The sequence below is a fragment of the Aulonocara sp. 'chitande type north' Nkhata Bay genome, linkage group LG1 (assembly GCF_057382095.1).
Source record: "Aulonocara sp. 'chitande type north' Nkhata Bay isolate Kocher_YH1m ecotype deep benthic linkage group LG1, A_spYH_male_GT1.1, whole genome shotgun sequence".
In the NCBI taxonomy this organism is placed as follows: Eukaryota; Metazoa; Chordata; class Actinopteri; order Cichliformes; family Cichlidae; genus Aulonocara; species Aulonocara sp. 'chitande type north' Nkhata Bay.
Genome location: NC_141344.1, coordinates 27,025,486 through 27,048,273, shown reverse-complemented (window position 1 = coordinate 27,048,273; position 22,788 = coordinate 27,025,486). Strand labels below are relative to the sequence as shown.

Here is a 22,788-nt window from a genome sequence, read left to right as displayed (position 1 = left end):
TTACGTTAAATACATGCCGTGATCCATTTTGAACACCAGGGGACGACAGCGCAAATTACAAGTTCCTAACCGGCCTCAAGGGGGCGACAATGAGCCGCCACCGGCATCCTTTATAATCCGGATGATAACCTCAGAGGAGTCCTTTCGCTGCCTGTGCTCTTGTGTGTTGCAGCAAGTGAAAGGCGTTCTTGTGAACTTTATAATGCGTAACCTCGGCGACTCATTCACCTTACCTGACATGACCTACTGTAAGTATATTCAGGCGCCCTGTCAAGTTAAAGACAGCTAAGTTAGTGACGTCTGTTCTGTTGAGTTTTATGGTGAATCAACGGACACGTGTAAAATGAGCTCGAGCCATTTTGTGTCACGAGTTAGAAAATATTTTGTGCAAAATAATCCCGGCTTCTTAGTTTTGCCCCAGACTAACGGCTAAGTGAGCGAAATGAGCAGTAACACGGGGCTAAATATGATGCCTCGTGCCATGAGAGAGAGCTGATTTTAAGAAAGGTTAATGGATACTCGTTAACGATACCAGATTTAGCATAGCACCGGATGTGCTCCATTATTGCTAGTTAGCTCATGTTAATTCTAACATGAGCTTTGTAACTAATATTTTCCATGCGCATATCTGCTAAACCTGTTCTGACCTTGATTAAGTGTTAAAGCGTTTTTTAACGTATTTTTTCGCACTTTTAAAGCAGATCATCCCGCTGGATGAATACCTGTATGAGCCAGCTGCGGATGACTGATGTGTTTCAGCATGATGCACTAGTGATGCCAGTAGCTGTGTATTACATGACCTGAGACGACAGCTGACAAGCAGTGTGCGAACATGTATGTATTGAGTTTACATTGTAACGACTTTGCCACTGTTTAGTAAAGTGACCAAGCCTGTCCTCGGACCACATCTTTGACAGCCTGGGCTCTCTGCTGTGAGTTCCTGGGTTATAACATTTAGATGTAATATTAAATGTCCCTGCGCTTTCTGATCGCTCATTTTCCATGGCGTCTCAGATTGAAGAAGGGAGGATAAAATGTTTGTTTTAACATGCCAGCACACAAAAACCTTAATTACATATTCTTGTAAAGAGACTGTATCATGTATAAAAAATTTTTCCTCCTTCAGACGTATGAAGGATATGTATAAGGCACGGGGTAATAAAACCAGAGCTGCGAGAGGCTGACAAGCTGTGGACCAACGCTGAGAATGCTGGTGAGCGCTTAAAATGTTTTAACTGGGGTTGTACATGAATTTGCATCCACTGATAGACCTGGAGCAGACTTCTTTGGCTTCTGGGTTTGCATAGAGATGCTAAACTGAGCCTTCCTCGCGCTTTCTGACTGCTTCATTTTTATAGCGGCACAGATTGAATAATGGAATACATTTTAAGCTTGTTAGGAGTGGTCAAAGGTTGGGTTCACATGGGGATACGTGGTGTGACGTGACAGCTTTAAGTATTCACCCACTAAATACATTAATACCTGCACATGCTTTCAAGACAGATTTACAGGGTAGTGGTTTCTAGACAGACTGTGGTGGTCACTGTTGACTGAAGGCATTGATGAGATCTTACTTTAAATTGTTTATTGCAGGAGCGCTGATATCTTTATGCAGTTGGATGTTTACATTTTCTAATATTTTTATTTAATATTTTACCCCTTCTTACAGATAATGAGTGGGATGCATTGTAAAAAGCAAATGGAGCTTGGCCCAGTGGGACATCTTCACTTCCTCTGTTGCCAAAGAAACCGAAGAGCAAGTTTGTAATTGTCATGTTGTGGTTTCAGTGCTGCATTTATAGCAGGTCTTCATTTGCCAGCAAGATTTGTGTTGTATAAACCTGACTCTTTTTTTATTTTTATTTTTTTATTTAAATAAAATTATTCAACCGTATTTTCATGAGTACTTTTGTGAAAGTAAAAGTTTAAGTCTGTGGGAAAGTATTCAACACTTTACAACTCCAGCCTCATGGGGCTTCATACTGTAAAGACCCTACATTAATACAGAAAACCGTGCATCAGTAAGTCACTGTAAAGTGACAATTAGGAATTTTTCTTGGATTATTGTAACTATAGTTGACTCTCTTTCAAAATACTAGACTGGTGGCTGCGCTGCCATATAGCTGAACTACAGCCATTCCCAAAGGCAGGTACCACCTGTCACTGGGGAATAAATTTCAATATGGGTAGTCAATGTCAGTAATGAGTAATATCAAACTGACCACCTATTACCAGTTTTATATAAATGTACTGAATGCCTTTTACTGTAGTCCACACTGAAGTATAGCACTTCTGCTATATTTCTGTTAGTATTTAGAATAAAAATGCAGATGTGTGTACATGTTAGTTTGATTGCTAGTGAAAATTATTTTCTTTACAAATAACTCACTGAACTAACAGTCACTCTCAATATGTTCATACTCATATTTCCTTCTTGGTAAATTTTATTTTTTTACACCAGCCAATCGCAAAATGAGTCGAGGCATTTAGGTATGCAGATTACCTACTGAAATTCAAACATCAGAAATGTAAAGTTGTTTTGTTTTAAGTGAAACTGCTGGTCCAGTGGGATGATTCTTCACAACCATCTCTAGGATTTACAGGTCTGACATCTTGATGTCAGGAAAATGGCCAGACTACTTAGAAGTGATAGGAAGACGACAGTAACTGAAAGACTGAAAAGACCAAAGTGGGTGGCTGCGTTGGGTCAATGCTGATTTGTCGTCACTGTGGTTTCACATTTATGCTTTTGTATCAAGTATTAAGCTGGCTGCTATGAAAATATAATTAAAAAACAAGTTTTCTATTGAAAAAAAACACTTTATTGCATAAGTCAACCAAATATAAAACAACCTAAAATAATACAAAAGGTGGGTTATAAGAAGACACCTGGAGTAAAGATCACAATAAATTGTGGATCCAATTTGTTGTGGTGTGGAAAACTGATGAGCCATGTTTCATTGAAGAAAAAAACAAAAACGGACTTGTAAAAGAAACGTCACAAAAATCTGAGTGGAACCTATACCAATAGTAACAGTTTCTCTTCTAAAAAAATTTTGTCCTCTCCACATTAAACCCCATATTTCTGGATATACAAAACACTTAAAAACATTATCCACTGCTTTCAACCTCAAGTCATAGATCCTTTACTTCTTAAAACACTAATGAGCACACTCAAGCTGTGAAAGGGAACCACATCAGAAAAAGCAGTGGCCTAACCTCTGATTTCTCCATAGTGCCCTTTATTTTTGTTCCTACAGAATGAGATGGGACTGCAAAACTCCACCTCATTGTCCAGTGCATCTTCAGACCTGATGTACAGAAACCAGGTCAAACCAAGCTCTGATCTAAGAGGAAATCCCTCCTCTGAGTGGAAAGCATGTATTGACCTTTGGATTCAAAAACTATTCATCAGTCTTTTCCTCGCCTTGGTAATGTCTGTACTCTGGCCTGAGCTCCCAGGTGTTCTTGTGTGTCCCCTTCACATTGTAGATGCCAATATCACGCAGGATTTCCTTCAAGTAAATCTGAGAAGAAAAACAATATGAGATAATATTCTTGAGAATTAAAGCTAAATGTAAAAGTAGCTTTTTGAGCCAATAGTACTGTTTCAAATGAGTTATAACCGAGCTCTCAAGTCTTACCACAGGCTGCTTGGTGATATCCACTAAGTCTTTGATGTTGTAGTACTGATGCTTCTCAAAAGCAGAAAACAACATGTCCAACACTTGCTGCTTGTCAGCTCGGGCTCTCTTGCCCTCCTCCTTCTTCTTCCTCTCATACTCACGCTGCAGCAAAAACAGGCAGAAGTCAGCTAAACAACAATTATCTAATTACTGCGCATGGAAGACTGATAATACTCTGGGCTATCGAAAAGATCATATATCATCTAAATTGATCAGGTGTGGGACTTGGCAAATTTGCTTGTTGAGAATTCAAAGTTAGCTCCCCATAGCAACAGCTCAACTTCTATATACATTCAATAAGGAAATACTGCACAATATCTCTTAAGTGCTTCATTAGATCTCAAGGGATTAATTAATTGATGCTAAATTTATTACTTTGAAAAGCAACTTAAGCTGTCTAGAACCACGAGGAGATACCAAAAGTACACAAACAGATAAACTGGTCATCAGTTCTGCTTAATGCGTTCTGAAGGGATTTAGACAGTAAGTCACAAAGTGAAAAATAACATCTTTTATATTCTATGTTGAAACAATGCTTATTGACTTGTATTGTAGCAGAGAGTGTGTCTGCAGCTGTTTGTTTGCCTCTGTCTGCCTTTAAGTTTAGTCAGAGAAGACTAAAGATTTAACAGCAAAGTGAGATAATATATAATTTGCACTCATTTTCTAAAAAATGTAGTAGATTTTCCTTCATTTTCCATTTATATCCATGGAAAGTCAACACATGTGAAAAGATTAACAATTAGGGGCCAGTTTACAGAATTTTAATATGAGAATAGGTTTTCCTTTTTTTTCATATTAACTGCTTTTATCTGTATGTTTTTTGTGATACTCCAATCTCCCGTATTTTGTTTATAATTAGAAATCAAAAATATGGGGCACTGATGAAATATGCATATTTAATGGGGGATGAAATAATCGTGCTGGGAAGTACTATGTGAAGTGGGACATGTGGTCACCTTGTGTGTGAATCCTGTAGAGCATGTGGTCAAAAACAACTAAGAACATACTAAAGGCAGTAAAATGTAACAAGAAAATTCTTGGCCAGATGTCAGTTAATTGTGTCTCTTGCGTGAACTAAACCTAACGTGAAAAGTGTAGAAAGTGAGTGTAATAATAAACAGATTTCTCTGTTGGGTTTCTTACATTGTAATCGTGATTGGCCACAGGTTTATAGTTGTTGGTCACAGCTTTTTCCAGCTGTTGAGACAGCCTGGCCGGTTTGGAGGACTCTTCAATTTGTAACCTGTTAGAGAGACAGGGAGAAGTACTTTACCTGGTAAGTATAAAATATAGATGAAACAAATATAAATAAATTTCTAGTAAAACATCCACATGTATGCAGTATTAAGACATTCTGATACAAGACAATCCATGCTATTTCATGTAACTTTAAGTGTTAAATGCTCACCTCTTCAGCCTCATATAGCTTTCACTGACAGCAGGCCTGCATTCTGCTCTCTGCACTACCACTCCCTCCAAGGTTATTTTATCTGAAAGAGAGTGCAGCTAATTAAAAAACTTGATACAGACTTTTAGTCCATGTGCACCACTGCACTTACGGCATATTTTTAAGAGAGAAGGGATAGAAACAAATGCTGTAAATTAATAAGTGGAAACAGTTTAGAAACAAGAAAGAAAAAAATCCTTTGCTAGGTGCTGTATGAGAAACTACATCAGAGTAGAATCCAGCATAATGCCATTGTTTGCGGACATAAACACCCCCCCCCCCAAAGAAAACAAACCAAACCAAACCAAAGTGACTTGTGGATACGGAGAGTATAATCCTGGCTTAAGTGTTAACAGAACTCCTTCCTGGTTTTCTAGGAACCCATTAGTTATTTGATACCTCAGCCCTTCGAGGCAGCGGCTTTCAGTGTAGCCAGCACGTACCGTTTTCTATTGCAAATGCATAAGAAGCTAATAATCTTGTGTGCTCCACAGACTATTTACGTGCACAAGACCGAAGGCCGCTCAACCACTCTTACTCAAAATTCCCCAAACTACAGACTAAAAACAAAAAGCTTCCAGTACCAAAAACCTCTGCCACTTCTAATTAGTAAATATTAGAGTTTATACATGCACACATGTTTTGGCCACACTTAATTCTTGTTAAATCACCACATTTCTTGTGCTTGTAGTTCTGTAAAAACACTGTTTTTACATTGTTCACCAAGGCTCAGAATAGTTCTTCACTTACTGCTTTAGTCGGAAAAATGCACACATCTGTACTGTAAATAATCACGTTTGTTTTGCACCATCGCAATCAGAATTATCTTTTAAAACCCTTCCTATAGTTAATAAAGCTCTCAAGTGTCTATAACCCGATTAGGCCTGTCAGGTCACCACGTGCAGATCTTTAAACTATTCTCAGAATTACATCTAAATGTGCTGAAGTCCTATTACTGAGGTCTTATTCTTCAGACAAGCTGTCTGTTCACCAACAGTCAGGTACCACTATGGGCACATTTATAGTTTTTATTTTCAATTTTCTTTTTAAATTTTTATTTCATTTTGACTTTTTGTTTTAAGTACAGTTTAGTTTCCTGAATGGATTTTCTTTTTTCACTTAACTTTTTGTTTGAAATCTCTTTGTTTTAGTTTAGTTTTTATTAGTTTATTAGACAAGACTCACAAAATAATTTGTTAGTTTTTTTTTTTTCCTCCAAAACTTTATTTATTATTTCAGTTAACTAAAACAATTTTTCTATATCTAGATTTAGTTTTTAACTTCACTTAACTGTAATAACAATTGTTTACATTAAAAAAAACCCAAAACCCTTTTGATTCTCAAGCTCATGAATTTGAATTATGCGTCTGCAGGAAATCTAGGTTGTAACTTATGAAGCAACCGGAAATTCCTTTTATCCCTACGCCACATGTCAGGTAAACACAGCCTGCCACAACTGAGTTGCAGTGATGATGGTTAAGAGGAGTTTTCTGCTACGTTGTAAGTTACTACGTAGATTTCTTCCAGAAGTCAAAATCATGCTTTACACTTAATAACTGTGTGTTAACTTCTGTTTTATTTTATTTGTAACATTTTGTTATATTTATTGCCTTAAGGTACTGTAACTCTACACAGGTTTTTATCTTTTATGGTGATAAATTGATATGGCGATTTTCCAGTTTCATTGTACTACATAGTACTCTTGTACTATGTATGACTGTGCAATGGCAATAAAGATATCTTATAAAACTGAGTTTAAGTGATGAATGAAATGTGCTATAAAAAACTGACACTTTTTTTTTTTTTTTAAATTTAACAAAGTTCTTAAAATTGGCTACATTTACAAGTAGTTTTGAAGGATGAATGATTATGCAGACACACACACACACACACACACACACACATCAAATAACTGCCAAAAATACAACTTGACAGACATTACAATCGTCACTACACACAGCGCCATTCTCCTTAGCATGTAAATGGCTTTTTACTGTGATACCAAAAACTTCCCTTGACGAGAAAAATAAACCCTCGCGTCTGATTCCTAAATCACTTCACTGACTTCATGAGCTGCTTTGTGCAACTTTGTCACTTGCTAGGTAAACGGAGGACTCACCTGGGCCTGTCCCTGCCCCCGAACCTGAGCTGCTGCCATCAGATCTCTCTTCTGACTGGCCTACAGGAAGGGAGGGAGGGATGGTGAACATGAAAAATACGAGGGATGGAAGGGATCCAACAGTAAGAACCACACCCAGGGTTTAGTCGCACACCAAAAATGTTTTTTAATTACACAACGCTTCTCATCACGATCTCTGGCAAATACAAATGCGTGCGCGTGAGCAAAGCAAGCATGGCCGCACAACAAGGGAGGACGGATGCCCTGTCCCACCACTGATACACATGCATAGCAGGGCTGCACAAATGAATCTCATTTGAAACTAAATATAAGAAAATATTACCAAACTGCTTTTCTAATTTAAACTATACACTTTTTTCCAATTAGACACAGTCACTTCTCATCTTTTCTGTTGCTCTACTAAAATGTTTAGATTTTACTACCTCATGACTTCCTCTCACTGCTTTTGCAGCTGTCTTCTTGATCACGTCTAAGTTCTTCAAACTTAATGCCTCGCTCAAGGAACCATTTAAATTGTGCAGCCCTAAAATGCACACACATATAATATGCTGTCCCAAAGTAACCACTGCAGCTCAAGATCACCGGCATCCATAGCAAAGTAATTAATTATGCAAAAATTGAAAACCTAATTATACTGAAAGAACAAAAGAGACTGATGAAATTCAAACTGAGCCAAACAATCCCATGCACAAAATCAACTCCAAATTCAGCAATGATTTGTGTTGATAAGCGTCCCTGCTATGTTAAATGATTCCCAAATTGGCTGTGCTGATTGGCAGTGAACTGAAAATGTCAACCCCCAACAAATGACAGACGATCAAACGCTGAAACTGAAACACGTAGAGACAAACACAAATTAAACTGGATAAAGACAAAAGACTCTTCTGTTTTCCACTGAGTGTCCACTAATCCACGATGTAGAGTACACTTCTTGTGAGTACCCACTGTTAGGACTGTGGACAATGTGACACTCTAGGAAAAGTCTACAAAAAGTTCAGATCACACAAAGACAAAAAAGGGCAAGCAACAGGAAAACTTCATGAAGGCAGCAAACTGTACAACGAGTAGCAAAATGGACGTCTCCATCTCCCAATCACAACTTACCTGTGATTCTAATGAGGTATTAGTTAACACAGAAAACTGATATTGCAATTAGGTCAAGCTCATCTTGCAGCAAAGAGGTTGAAAGCAGAGAAAAAGCAGTGGTAGATGAAAACAGAAAGTCACCTGATGAAGTCTCTGTGAAGACTGCCAATGTCTGACCTCCCACTGACTGCATGGTGAACGGGTGTTCGCGTGGTGCAGACACCGTCTTATCCTCTATACCGTCAATCACAGTCAGCTCTTCATTCAAAGTGAAAGACACCTGTAAATAGTCAATCACGTTATTTTTTTCTTTTTAGCAGCAGGACAGATTTACACACTTGGGATCTAGTTGCCATTTATAAGGTAGTAAACAGGGCTCACAGAAGTGATGCCACTGAGTACAAGAAATGCAGTTTCCAGGTACATGAATTTGCATTAGTGACATTGTTTCAAAGAAGCTTGTCCAAACCTATCCCCTCCAGTATCCCTAGCTTAATAAAAGGTTCAGGCAGCACTGCCAGCAACACTGCCTTTCAGGCTGATGATATCAGAGCCAGTCAAGCTGTTGTCCAGAGGTCCATCAGAACGCCAAAACTTAGTGCATGACACCAGTTCAACAGTGGGCAAACAAGTGGAATATGGCAAGTAGAGCTGGGCGATATAAGATTTTTTCATATCACGATATGTTTTTTTCATTTCAGGCGATAACGATATATATCACGATATAAGCCAAATAACTATATTTGTAAAATTTAAATGTGCAGTTGCTCACAAGTAAAATGTGAAATAATCAGCAGCTTGTTTTTATTTAAATATTTATTTCCCATAATAAGTTCAACAGGGTAGATGTACTTAAGGAACATGAGACTTTTTCAGATAAATAAAGGCAAATATTGCAAACTACACAAAAGGCAGCCGCTAAAGCGTTTAAGTTTCAAAATAGAACAAACGAAACAGACTACTAAATTGTCAATTCCACTTAGAAACAAAATATTAATTCTAAAAATAAATCTTAGTTTGTTTTACAGAAGAACAGACAAAACTGACTAACTTTTGTCAATATCAAATAAACTGAGAACTAAAAGGGAATTCTCAATCTCTCCTTGTTGTATAGCTTAGCTTTTCAAACAGTTTTAACAGTTACTTTAGTCTGACAAAAGCCGAATGACGAATTAGCGCTTCCAGTCAGAGACTCAGGCTACGTCCACACGTACACGGGTATTTTTGAAAACGGAGATTTTCCGTTTTCGTTTTAAAAAATAATCCCGTCCACACATAAAGGCAGAAATGAAGGAAAACGCTGCTATGAACATGCCAAAGCAGCAGGTGGAGCTAGATTCCTAACCGTGCAGAAATGTTGGCCAATCAGAAGTCTAGAAGCCTCGGTGGGAAAAAGTAAACAAAGCTGGGGCATAGAAGCAGAACCGAGTCGTATGTGTGGAGGGACAGTAACTGTGTGTATATGTAAGCATTTAAACACTGCAGAGAGTAGAATTAACAGTATTGTAGAAATTCATTTCACTGAAACAATAACGTGGCGCACAGTGTGACGTCAAAAAATGTGCACACCTTTGACGCTGCGTTTTCTCCGTTTTTCTAGTCCACACGTAAATGCAAAAACTGAGTTTTTAAAAATCTTCGTTTTCAGTGACCAAAAACGCCATTTACGTGTGGACGAAAGGTGCAAATGCATAGAAAAATCTGCGTTTTCAAAAATACCCGGGTAAGTGTGGACGTAGCGCATGCACCAGTTTATTGTATTTCCAGACTTGCTTTCGGCACAATTTACAGTGCGCGCTACTCTGTTTTTTGTCAGACTTGAAATAGCCGAAATACCTTCACACTACGGAACTTCTATGGCTCTTCCGTTCGACAACCTCTCCGGCATTGGAACCATCATCTGTTTTCTCTTCGGTCACGCTCGGTTGATTTTTCTAGTCGGCGCACTCATTACCCGGGCGGTGCGGTGGCTGGCTGCTTCCCAAACAAATACACATGTGCGGCTTGGCACTTGTGCTGTATGTAACAAGTCACGTGACGTGACGCTGTGGCTGTGATTGGTTCGGCTCTGCGCTACGTAATTTGGATTGGCTGTTCTTTTTTTTCTTTTTTTTTTTTTAAAGAGGACAAGAGCGGCGAGGTCTATCACGATAGTTTAATTTTTCTATCGAGTAAAAGTTATATCGCGATACATATCGTTATCGTTCTATCGCCCAGCTCTAATCCTCAGTCTAAAATTGAAATTGGATGCAAAAGAGACATTGTCCAATCGCTATCAGGCTGCTGAACAAATTATGAAGTTTCTATTTATTTATGATTTATTAATATTAGTATTATTATTATTCTGTTGCCAGACATGCTCTTTTACTTTTTGTTTGCACATATAGAAAACACTGGATTGCATTGTGTTTCTTTTATCATGATCTGCTAAGCTAGAGCTCTGCAATATAAACTTTTTCACCAACTTTTACTTGAATCTGTGATATGACAATAAAACTGGATCTGATACACTCATTTCCAATCCTCCCAATGAAAATGTGAACATTTTTAACTCGTCGCTATAATCTTGTAAACTCATTTCCACCCACTAACTGTTCTTAATCTGTTTTGTTCACTGTTTTGCATGGTGTACCCTAAGTATTTAAACTTATCACTAACTATACACCTTGGATTTTCACTGTTACCCTATCATTCACACACATATTCGATTATGCTTCTATTGACTTTCTTTCCTCTTCTCTCCAGTGCACATCTTCACTTCTCCAGGCTCTATTTTGCCTGTTTTCTACTCTCATTGCAGATCACAATGTCATAATCCAAAGAGACTCCTGCCTGAGCTCATCTGTCAAGCTGTTCATCATCACATCAAAAAAAAAGGGGGGGGCTCAGAGACAACACACCTGAACACTGCCCTCATACACACGGTTGGGCCATATCATAACCTTCACGGTAATACCGGTATAATGTTAGGCAATGATAAGAAAATGAAATATCGCGATAGAGCAGGGGTCACCAACACGGTGCCCGTGGGCACCAGGTCGCCCGCAAGGACCACATGAGTCGCCCGCGGGCCTGTTCTAAAAATAGCTCACCATAACAACTTACCAGTAAGCTGCATCTATTTTTATTTTTTCTTGCTATTTTTTTAATCACAATTGCATTGGTGTTAATTTGTTAGAGATAATATATTAAAAAAAATGTTTATTATTAAATATTAGATCATGATCTAATATTTAGTGCTAGCTGGTCTCCACGGAAACAGTTGCCGTGAAGACCAGCAAAGGCAAAGGTGAGGAGATGAGGAAAACATGGCGGAAAAAAGGAAGAAAACATAATTTTCACAGTGAATGGGAGGAAGAGTTCTTTTTTACCACTGTGAAAGATTCATGCGTGTGTCTCATTTGCGGGGCAACTGTGGCAACGGCAAAGCGGCACAACGTGGAGAGACATTTCCGAACGTGTCACACAAGCTACCATGCAGCACACTGTGAGCGGAAAAGGCCCGCGAATTAAAGGCAGGTTTGAGCGAGTGTGACGAGTCTGTCGACAGCAGCAGTACAGCACAGCTGATGGTCTTTATCCGGATGGTATTTGATGGTTTCTCCACAAAAGAAGAACTTCTGACACTACTGCCGCTAAAGACAACTACGAAGGGAGTTGACATCTATAATGCGGTGAAGGAGTTTTTCGTGAAGAAAAAGGTACCGTTGGAAAAGCTGGTATCAGTGACTACCGACGGGGCTCCTGCTATGATCGGCCGACATACGGGATTCATCGCTCACTGTAAAGGTGACACAGAGTTCCCAAACTTCATGCATTACCACTGCATCATTCACCAGCAGGCGTTATGCGCAAAGGTGATCGGCTTCGAGCACGTCATGACTCCCGTCGTGAAGATCATAAACAGCATCCGCTCCAGAGCTAAACAGCACAGAACATTCAAGGTGCTATTGGAGGAGCTGTCAGCTGAATATGGTGACCTGCTACTACATACGGAAATCCGATGGCTCAGCAGGGGACGGATTTTGCTTCGTTTTTTGTCACTTTTGGGTGAAATCAAGGAGTTCATGCAATCCAAAGGGGAAGACACATCTCTGCTGGAGGACACTGAGTGGACACTTGACCTTGCGTTTTTAACAGACATTACTGGGAAACTGAACCATTTGAACTGTGAGCTGCAAGGCAAAGGTAAGACTGTTGCTGACATGATAAGTGCTTTAAATGGATTTAAAGCCCAGATGAACATTTTCTCTGTGCATTTACAGAGAAAAAAGGTGCTGCACTTTCCCTCTGTGCAGATGGTGCTGAAAGACAATGCTTCTGCATCTGAGACTTTTGACAAAGTTGCAGAAAAGTACACTCAAGTCATAAACCGACTTGGTCAAGAGTTTGAGAACAGGTTTTGTGACCTTGATCAGCTTGAGCCATGTGTCTCATTTGTTTCCAATCCTTTCATGAATGTGGACACAACATGCATTGCTGAGCAACTAAGTTCAGTGTTCAGCTTGGATGCTGGACAGGTGGAAATCGAAACTGTAACATTGCAAAATGACGTCCACCTCAAAGCCTATCTGGGTGCACCAAACTTTTGGTGCCTTGTTGACACAGAAAAGTACAGTGGTGTGTGCACAGCAGCTATGAAGGTTGCCAGCCTGTTTGGTTCAACCTATCTTTGTGAATCAGCCTTTTCTGACATGAACTTCATCAAGAACAAACACAGAACTCTTCGATGCACATCTGCAAGACTCACTCAGAGTTGCAGTGTCAAGTTATACCCCAGATTACAACACACTGGTGAACAGCATGCAATGCCAGGTTTCCCACTAACAAACAAAGAAAGCCATATTAGATGTTCTCAGTGGCAACATTACAGTGTCATGTCAAAGTTGAATTTAATTATTGAAAAACAAATGTGTTTGTTAAGTGTAACATGTGACAATTTGCTTTAAAATGCTGCCAATTTGGTGAAAAGTTCTGCAAAATTTGAAAGTTGATTTTTTGTATGTTACATACATACAAAAATAATGTATGTAACAGTGCATGATTTGTTAAAATTTGTTAGTGGTAAGTGAAAATGTTGTAGAAGTGATCACTTCAAAATGTAAATACTTGCAGAGATATATAGAAATAAAGTGTTGCATATTGATATTTATGTTTCCTACCTTTCCTACCTTCCTACTTGCATTCTTTATAATTATGGTGAAAAATAATTAACATAATTAGTGTCCGTACATAGATGAATATCATTAATTATTATTGATAACACATAATTAAGTTAAACTGAGGAAATTTGTTATTTGAGAAGTGTGTGTCAAACTGGTAGCCCTTCACATTAATCGGTACCCAAGAAGTAGCTCTCACTTTCAAAAAGGTTGGTGACCCCTGCGATAGAGGGTAAAACGCACATGCACAGTGCCTTTGTTTTCATCCGCACATGGCGACGACGGTGAATGAGAAGGGTGAAAGCGGATCGTTGAATGAAACAGAAGAACCAGAATTGGTTTGTAAAAATGGTGCAACTTCAGTGGTGTGGAACTAGTTTGGCTTTCGTCCGTCAGATACACACCAAAGCACAAATTTTGGTAGAGCATGCTAGCGGGCCGTTGTTATTGAAAAAAATGTTTTAGTACGACTTCCGTAAGTTACCAAACCGCACCGCTTAATGGACTGTCGGAGCATTACGGCTACTATAGTCAGGAGTCTGGCGGAGTGATACGTACTGTGCTTCAACATAATATTACCGTATTGTGTGTTTATAACCTCTTTTTAAGTTTTGTAGATATTATATATGGTTATGCTCAGGATATATCGGCCAATTTCCATGGAAATGCCTTTTGGTTAAACTGTCAGTAAGGAATTTGCATTTGCACTGTTAAAGTTTTTATATAGATTTAATGCACATAAAAAACAGCTGCTTGTTTAAGTGAAAATACATTGATGTGGGGTTTTTTTTGCACTAATAAAGTTGTGGAGTTGTAAAGTACTTTGTCTCGTGTCAATTATATCGTCAGGTATATTGTTATTGCAAATTTTAAAATATATATCGTGATAAATATTTTTGGCTATATTGCCCTGCCCTACTCATACATGTCCTGCACCACCCTCACTTACTTCCCTGTCACATCTTGACTTCCTCATTAAGTACCACAGTTTCTCTCTTGGAAACCTATCATATGCTTTCTCCAGATTGTCAAAGACATAGGTAGCCTCCTTCTGACCTTCTCTATACTTCTCCATCGACACACTCAAAGCAAAGAACTTCTGCACAGAACCATATTGTTGCTCATGGATCATCACTTGTCTTCTTAACCTAGCTTCAAATACTTTTCCCCATATTTTTATGGTATTGCTACAGCGCTGCACATCACCCTTGTTGTTCAAAAATAATTATTATTACTACACTTCTTCTCCAGTCCTCAGGCATATTCTCTCTCTCTAAGACTGTGTTAAATAATCTGGTCAAAAAGTACACTGCCTTCTCTTCTAGACATTTCCATAGCTCAAGACCAACTACTTTTCCACTCTTCACCCTCTTCAAAGCTGTCCTTACTTACTCCTTACTAATCCTCTGTACTTTCCGATTGATTAACTGTCCTTTCTCCATCCTCTTCTGTTTCCGATTTTCTTAAATGATGAGCTCCTCAAAATACCCCTTCCATCTTCTCAACACACTCCCTTCACTTGGTAGTACATATCCATCTCTACCCTTAAACACCCTACAATTAAATACAATAATTGAAATTCAAACTATATATTTTGTTTCCCCAATTATGAATACATTGACAACAACCTGTGAGCACATCAAGATTATTTAATGTTTTGGCTCTTACTAAAACAGTCCATTGCTGTATGTCAGAGTACTGGGATGCAGAGCAATCCTTACCTCTGGTTTTCCTTGATTTCCTTTCCTTGGAAATAAAAAACAAGAAAAGAAAATACAATTGAGGGGCCTTTCTAAAAAAATATTTAAAATGTACGGCATATGACCAAAATACTGTTTCTATTAAATATGTAGTTAGCCTCAGCTAACCCCTACCATTGATCAACACAGACTCAGTTCCCATGTCACATGACACACATAAGAAACTTTGCAGGTTGGCTTCTACTACTTTTATAAATGCTCAGTTACTTCACATACTTGCAGATCCGGAGCTTTCCAACTTCTCCTCTGCCTGTCGCTTTTGCCCATTGTTGAGAAAGGTATTTGGGCACCTGGAAGAAGAAACACTATTTATAGTTAAACTATCCACATACACAAAATATAAGCAATAATCATTATTACACTCCTTTCCCACTATTAAAAAGAAACTGTTACGTTTGCAGTTTTGTCACATACTTTGGTCTAAATCGCTAAGCTAATTGTGTATATCTTAAGATTTTATCCAATGTACATCCCGTCACTGTTTGCACTGCTATTATTCTAACTAAGGGTGTTGTTTACCAAGACTGTGAAGACTAAGTGATAGCATCTAATTAAACCAGTTATTTATAGTGTGTTCTGCTCCCAAAATATTGTACTATGCCAGTTTAACCGAGCTAGCTTACAGATGATAAACTTAGCCAGCGTTAGTTAACTTAGCAGCAGATGCTAAGCTACCAGACCGTAAGCTTTAGCCGTGTTTAAATTAGTAACTCACCGTACATCCCATTAACTAATGTTATTACAAAGAGTGTATACGCACCTTAACGAGCCACACGCCTGTATTTTGTTTGGCACCGGTCAAATCCACCTCTCCTTTTTCTGACATATTTTAAAATGACGACTGTTAAAACTCTAGCAGGGCAACCGCCACACGCATGCGTAAATGAAATATGGAAGTATGGCGACTCTGAAGGTCCATATTCGTTACTACTACTGCCTTCACTACGCTTAGCCACTACTAAAAAACAAGAGTTGTTAAAAAATTACAACACAATGACAGTTTTTTTTTCAGTTTAGTCAACTTAAAAGCAAATACTTTTTACATATTAATGCATTTTACAGCAATTTTCAGAAAAAGCTTAGCATAAAGTCAAATCAGATGTACAAAGGGATCATTAATGCAAATTTTACAGGCTGTTATGCCATTAATCTAATTAGTTAAACGTCAAATTAAAATTGAAACGTTAACCCCACACATAAAAACTTAGGCTAAATTGTTTCTCATCTCTCCTTTACCATTCCTAAGTACAAAGTCTGAGTTTTACACAAAATTTCAGCACACAAAAACTGAAAATGACATTCGATCTGACAGTATTTATATCAACTAAATTTAGCAAGACACATGGGGTTGATCTCGATGTTACCTGTACAAACATGGTCCAATGTGAAAATATAAGCTGATGTGCTGCAAGAAAAACATTCTACTTGTTTTGTGTCTTTCACCTTCTCTTTCATCCTTTTTGTTCTGTGCTCAAAGTCCTGAGCCAAGGTGTCCTGAATTGACCTTTTGCCAGCATGGGTCCACTCACACCATCCTCATCCTCTCACTCACTGCCAATGGGCTCAGTCTGGTAACCTCACCAACAATGTTTTCATACGCTCCACAGCAAAATCCAGGAGGAAGAGCAGGTCCCAGCACAGGTGACCTAAAGGAAAAAATTAAGTTACAATTTACAATTTATAGTTACAATTATCCTCAACTTAATATTTTCACTTATTTTTCCTCATTCACTGGGAAACCTTTATAGGATAGGAACTCAGGTACTTAAATCCTGGTGGCCAGGCTGGTCCTGACATATGGGGCTTGTTTTGAGTTATTACCCATTTAAAGGCTTTTCAAATGAGTGAAAAGGGAAAACAAGATCATGCCTTTTGACCTAGATAGTTAGGCATTTAGCTAGCTAATTCAGAGACAATGAGAAACAATCAACCTTTCTTTCTCTAAGACTCTGAACAATTCCAATAGTTATCCAATGCTTTTGTGAAGGGTAACAACCCTAGTTAAAGAGTACAATTGTTCAAGGATGTAGAACCTTGTATATTAGCATGGTTGCAGCCACGCTTTGTACTTCCATTGTTTTATAATTACATTTACATGTACCTCTGTAAATATGATGTTTTTGTCAACTTTTAATGGCTTTTATGAAGAAGTCCAAGTAGTATTTCTAAGAGGAAGAAGACAATGAAATGGTGAGAGCTTAGTATCAAGAGACCATACCTGGTGCTGCGAGAAAAAAGTAGTCACATCAGGTACAAAACCTAACAGCTCGCTAGCGGACTTCCCTCTAACATCTCCTGTCCTATAGTAAGTAAACCAGCTGCATGACATGCTGATTAAATTTACCGAAATCCCCATTAGACAGTTTTTTGTATATAGCTTTTATGATAAATCAGTAGTCAGTGCAAAGACTGATTAAAAGCAAATATGTCACAGATGTATTGACAGCTAAGAATACAAGGGGGGGGGGGAGTAACAAAATAAAAAGTTTACATCTTTATAACCATGACTCTGAACAGTAATGCAATTGTCAGGCTGCCAGCCAGTTTCCTTGTACTAGAAGCATTGGCTGTATAAAACACTTTAATAATAACAATGATAATAATAATAGTCATCTGTATTACACTTTAGACTGGAGCTGTGTATTGTATAACTCGCTGGCCACATCTGGCCAGCTGGCTATCCCTGACCAACCCACTTGAGGTCAATGGGTAATTCGGTCTGAAACATAATTATAAACTATCCAATTTTCCCCCATTTTTTATATTAAGTTTTTGATGGTCTATTGGTCTTTTGTGAAAAATGACAATACACATATTTTGCTTTTCTTTTGCTTTTTCTTTTTAACTTTTTTCATTTTTTCCCCTTTTTTATGGACAAATGTGTATGCAAGAAAAGCAAGAGAAAACACTTGTATAGTGAGTTGCATGTGAACCTGGTTAGTAAGGAAAGAGAAAGAATAGACTTGTACTGATTGTCTAGACAGAGCACATGAGCTGGAAAGGATGTACAGCAGGTTAGGATGGTAAAGGGTAGAGATCGAAATAAGATGGATATGTATTAGCAAGTGAAGGGAGTGTGCTGAGAAAATGAAATGAGTCTTTTGAGGAGCTCATCAATTAAGAAAATCAGAGAAAGAGTATGTAAGTAAGATAATTAGTGAATCAGGAAGTGCAGATGATTAATAAGGAGAAAGCGAGGGCAGCTATGAAGAGGATGAAGAGTGGAAAGGTGTTTGGTCCTAATGCCAAACCTGTGGTGCTGTCTAGGAGAGAGGACAGTGGCCATCCTAACTGTTTAACATGATCAGATGCACTGTTTGCTTCGGGAGTTGATGATGGACAAATAAAGAGAAGGTCAGAATGAGCTGTGCTGTGTCTTTGTAGATCTAGAGGAAGCATGTGATAGGGTGTGGCAGCCTTGAGCCTTGGTGGCTCCATGGTTCCTCCATGGAGCATCCTAACCAATTTCTGCTCACATGAGTGTGACAGTTTTCTTCCAAACCTCGGCACCATGGTTACATATCTGAAAAAAAGGCCATTACACACCTAACGCAGTGCAAAGAGACAACATAAAATTCCTCGTTTTCTGATGTGGTCCTGATGTTTCTAAACAAGAAAAGGAAGAAACTGAGATTGTTGGTTCGTCTAGTTTTCATGAAAAGGCAGCAGCAGGGAGATTTTCATGGTTTGATCCAGAAGTTGACGCTGCATCACAACTGCTTTCTTATTTCAGGATGTCAATGAGGAAGTTTGAGCTAATGTTGGCAGAGTTGGGTCCACATCAGAGAAGGCAGTGAAATAATTTCAGAGAGCCGATTGACACCGAGCAGCCTCTAGCTGTGTGCCTTTTGAACTGATGATCTTGGAATCTGTAGGTATTTAGAAACGGTTCCTACTTGTGTAAATCTACAATTATCCTCTTTGGAGCCTGACAGAGTTCCTTGTCAATCAGTCAATCACGATCACTAATAAGAAGTTAATAGGAACCTGTCAAGTTAAATGAAACTGTAGAACCGTCAGTATCACTTATTAGGTTTTAAGTGAGTCAATCTATATGTTTGAGCCTGTATGTTTATTGTTTCATTGCCCCAACTTAAAGCCATAGGCACTGACCAGACTCTTTTAAATGAACGTGCAGCAGTGTTTAAGTGCAAAATGGAAACACTGTAGTAATACACAAATGGGTTAACCTGGCTAAGAAGTCAAACAAATCCTGTTTTCATGCTTTTTGAACTTTAATGCTGGATCACGCTCAACTTAGCAGTGACGTCACTCTCAGCTCAGACATTAGACATTAAATTAGTCGTTCTCCTTACATCCAATTACCTAATGTTATTACAGAGAGTGTATATGTACTTTAATGAGCCACACACCTGCATTCTGCTTTAAATATTTTAAAATGATGACTGGGATCTCGATCAATGCTACCGCCAAACGCATGCATAAATGCAATATGCATATATAGCGACTCTGAAGAGCCCCAATTTTTACAACCATTACTACGGCGTAGGACTTAAATGCTGGTTACTAAAAATAGGTGTGTTAATAAAGAAACACAACATGCCAAGAAAGTGTTTTTGTAAAAGTTTGGAGTTTATAAAAGTTTAATATACAGTTTAAAGTTGCAATAGCAGTACAACACATTTTATAGGAGTTTCAGAAAAAGCTTAAAAGGAATCAATCACAGATGTAGAGTGCATTAATGTAAAGATTTGAGCCTTTTATATCTAGATGCCAAAATGGCAGTTTGGTTTAAAATGTTCACTTTTTGCATTTAGAACAAACAAAAGCAAAAACAGAAAAATATTTAAGGAGCCAAAAAAATGAAGTACTTTGAATCGAGAAAGTATTTTTCTCTCTTTAATAGGTAGTCCATAACAGACTGAATATATTTGTATAATGGCATTAAATAAAACATTATCTAACCCAGTATTATACTGCACTATCCCCCATTTTAATTAAAACCACACATAAACACTTAGGCTAAACTGTTTCTCATCTCTCCTTTACCATCCCTAAGTACAAAGTCTGAGTTTTACACAAAATTTCAGCACACCAAAACTGAAAATGACATTCAATCTGACACCATTCATAGCAACTAAATTTACCAAGAGACGTGATTGATCTGGATGTTACCTGTACAAACACGGTCCAATCTAAAAATATAAGCTGATGTTCTGCAGGAAGAACATTTGAATTGTTTGCATTTATTCTATAACTCTAAAAGCTCAAATAGCTGCTGTTTTATAACAGATTGAATGACTATAAAACATCTGTTATAACAATGGCGTCCTGTCATTTACACAAACTATTGTGTGTTAAACTCCAGTTTCATAGACCAACAAAGCTTAGACCATACTCTATGAAGTCTAAAGGAAAATTTACTTTTACACATTTTTGACATTTTCGGTGTGTTAGAGGAACATTCGCTCCTTGCTGTGGGAGAACCGTGTGTTCAGTTCCTGAGACTTCTTCAGCAGCCGCTTCTTCTGCGCTTCATCAAAGCGGTTCACTTGCAGGTCTGCGTCACGATCGAATGGTCTCCTCTCGACTGGCTGGTCAGCTTTCTCCTTCGCCTTCTCCTTCATCTTCTTTGTGTGAAGGCTCATCAGAGACTCCGCACGTTTAGAATCCTAATAATTAGTGACATGTACAGAAATTTTAGTCCTGAACTCAATGTGAACAAAAATGCATACTCTGCTAAACGGGAACATTTAAGAGATGTGAAAAATAAAGTACAACCACTTACATTATACTTGGACACTTTCTCTGCCATTTCCAAGTCTTTGTGAGAAACATGTGGGACACTGTCTTTCTCTGCTTCACCCTTCTTCTTTCCCTCAAGACGTTCCTATTGGTAAAGGCCAACAGACGAATGAGATAGAGGCAAAAATATGTAACAAATAAAAAGTAAACCTGTTTTCATTAAATACCCTGGCTTTGCGCTCCCTGTCTGCTGGTGTATCCGTCCAAATTGAGCGGTCAGCATTTTCGGGACCTGACCTTTTCTTAAAAGTTCGAGCCCCCAAGCCAATATGCTGCAGTTCTGGCGGGAGCTCAGTCATCCATGTTTCTCTGTTCAGCACCTCAGGAGCATCCTGTTGACATGCACACACAAAGAAAAAAAAAACTTTAAAACTTTAAAATGGTGATCAGAGAAAGAAGAAATCCTAACACCTTAAAATACGGTTAGTCTTTCTGTCACTTTTTATGCATGGATTAAGCTGATTGAACCGTACAGTGTATAGCAGGGGTGTCAAACTCCAGGCCTCGAGGGCCGCTGTCCTGCAGGTTTTAGATCTCACCCAAGGTCAACACACCTGAATCAAATGATTAGTTCATTAACAGGCTTCTGGAGAACTTCAAGACATGTTGAGGAGGTAATTTAGCCATTTAAATCAGCTGTCTTGGATCAAGGACACATCTAAAACCTGGAGGACATTCGAGGCCTGGAGTTCGACACCTGTGGTGTATAGTGTCTGGGATTAGGGCTTACGTCTCCTGTCAGCTTCTCTTTCATCCTTTGTGCTCTACGCTCAATGTCCTGAGCCATAGTGTCCTGAATTGGCCCATTGGCTGGCATTGGTCCAATTACATCCTCATCTTCTCCTTCGCTGCTGGAGGGTTCGGCTTGGTAGCCTGGAGGCAAGGCAGGCCCTGGACAACTGTCTGGATCTTCACCATCATTGTCTTCATGTTGTGCTCTGCGAAACCCAGGAGGTAGAGCTGGTCCCAGCACAGGCGGCCTGAGAGAACAAAGTAAAGTTACAGTTTTCATGATGATCCTCAGCTTATTGATTCCACTCCGTTTTTTTTCTTTATAGGATGGTGCTTTATAGGATAAATTTGCTCACACATCTGGTGAACTCGGACGTTTCTTAAATCCTGGCGGCAGAGCTGGTCCAAAGAAACCATCATCGTCTTCTGTGCTCACCCTGTTCAGAAGACATATGTCAGTGTTTTGTTTATCGAGACATTTCCTGTATTTTAGCTGTAATTCAGCAGGGAACCCACTCTGCGGCTCTTTCTTCACCGGCGTGTCCTGTTTTGACTCTTTTCACCGCTACCTCCTGCTCACTCTCATCAGAGGAGCTCGACGGTTCTCCCCGTTTGTAACCGGGCGGCAAAGCAGGGCCAACCACTGCAGAGTTTGAAGAAGAAAACTGAAGACCGCAATAAAAAAAACAATCGGACAAAAGCACTACGAATGCAGGAGTCAAAGTAAACGAGTGGTAAACATATAGTTTCACTTACATTCGTCTTCATAATCATAGTCTTCAGGGCTCTCCTTTCTAAACGTCGGCGGTAAAGCGGGTCCAATTTGTTTATCAGACGACATATTCAACTCTGGGTAATAAATCAGTCACGTAGCTGCAGCAATTTCTGGTTAAATCAGACAGATACCTTCCAACAGATTGAGGAAACCCGTAGGAATCAGATTGACCTTTGACCGAGGAAGTAAACACGGAGTGGCTAGTTTTTAAAAAAAAATTAATTAATTAAT

At 38.8% G+C, this 22,788-nt stretch overlaps 2 protein-coding genes, 1 long non-coding RNA gene and 1 other non-coding gene across 7 annotated transcripts; 2 read left to right on the top strand and 2 right to left on the bottom strand.

Moving 5' to 3' along the window:
• The first annotated feature begins 89 nt into the window (after nucleotides 1-89).
• Nucleotides 90-2,979, top strand: LOC147339203 (uncharacterized). Of its 2 annotated transcripts, none has more exons than XR_015128934.1 (4): nucleotides 90-248; nucleotides 702-834; nucleotides 1,127-1,213; nucleotides 1,670-2,979. It is a non-coding gene; the product is annotated as an uncharacterized LOC147339203 (long non-coding RNA). The 2 variants fall into 2 exon arrangements; XR_015128933.1 differs by having other exon boundaries at nucleotides 95-248; nucleotides 699-834.
• On the top strand, nucleotides 1,254-1,387 carry LOC147339204 (small nucleolar RNA SNORA31). The gene has a single exon (XR_015130358.1). It is a non-coding gene; the product is annotated as a small nucleolar RNA SNORA31 (small nucleolar RNA).
• Nucleotides 2,800-16,198, bottom strand: gtf2f2a (general transcription factor IIF, polypeptide 2a). Of its 3 annotated transcripts, none has more exons than XM_086290559.1 (9): nucleotides 16,045-16,198; nucleotides 15,501-15,574; nucleotides 15,246-15,270; nucleotides 8,504-8,642; nucleotides 7,256-7,315; nucleotides 5,098-5,179; nucleotides 4,833-4,932; nucleotides 3,645-3,788; nucleotides 2,800-3,527 (listed from the first exon to the last, which is right to left on the bottom strand). In XM_086290559.1, exons 1-9 carry the CDS (start codon nucleotides 16,108-16,110, stop codon nucleotides 3,405-3,407), a joined length of 813 nt encoding a protein of 270 aa, XP_086146685.1. In that variant the 5' UTR covers nucleotides 16,111-16,198; the 3' UTR covers nucleotides 2,800-3,404. The 3 variants fall into 3 exon arrangements, with proteins under 3 accessions (XP_086146685.1, XP_086146691.1, XP_086146699.1); XM_086290565.1 differs by having other exon boundaries at nucleotides 15,193-15,270; nucleotides 16,045-16,181; XM_086290573.1 differs by lacking the exon at nucleotides 7,256-7,315.
• Nucleotides 16,199-20,131: 3,933 nt separating this feature from the next.
• gpalpp1 (GPALPP motifs containing 1) lies at nucleotides 20,132-22,750 on the bottom strand. Its single transcript, XM_086290532.1, has 7 exons — nucleotides 22,539-22,750; nucleotides 22,299-22,425; nucleotides 22,139-22,219; nucleotides 21,781-22,030; nucleotides 21,218-21,382; nucleotides 21,034-21,135; nucleotides 20,132-20,917 (listed from the first exon to the last, which is right to left on the bottom strand). The coding sequence occupies exons 1-7, from the start codon at nucleotides 22,621-22,623 to the stop codon at nucleotides 20,699-20,701; spliced, it is 1,029 nt and encodes a 342-aa protein (XP_086146658.1). The 5' UTR covers nucleotides 22,624-22,750; the 3' UTR covers nucleotides 20,132-20,698.
• Between the last annotated feature and the right edge of the window lie 38 nt (nucleotides 22,751-22,788).

Excerpts from the sequence above, each read along its gene's own strand:
- gtf2f2a (XM_086290559.1), bottom strand. The coding sequence starts at position 16,110 with ATGTCAGAAAAAGGAGAGGTGGATTTGACCGGTGCCAAACAAAATACA. Across the intron at positions 15,271-15,500 it reads GGAAAGCTCCGGATCTGCAA|GAAAGGAAATCAAGGAAAAC; the intron begins GTATGTGAAGTA and ends TTTATTTCCAAG. Across the intron at positions 4,933-5,097 it reads AGCTATATGAGGCTGAAGAG|GTTACAAATTGAAGAGTCCT; the intron begins GTGAGCATTTAA and ends TCTCTCTAACAG.
- gpalpp1 (XM_086290532.1), bottom strand. The coding sequence starts at position 22,623 with ATGTCGTCTGATAAACAAATTGGACCCGCTTTACCGCCGACGTTTAGA. Across the intron at positions 21,136-21,217 it reads ACAGGGAGCGCAAAGCCAGG|GAACGTCTTGAGGGAAAGAA; the intron begins GTATTTAATGAA and ends CTTTACCAATAG. Across the intron at positions 20,918-21,033 it reads AGAAAGTGTCCAAGTATAAT|GATTCTAAACGTGCGGAGTC; the intron begins GTAAGTGGTTGT and ends ACTAATTATTAG.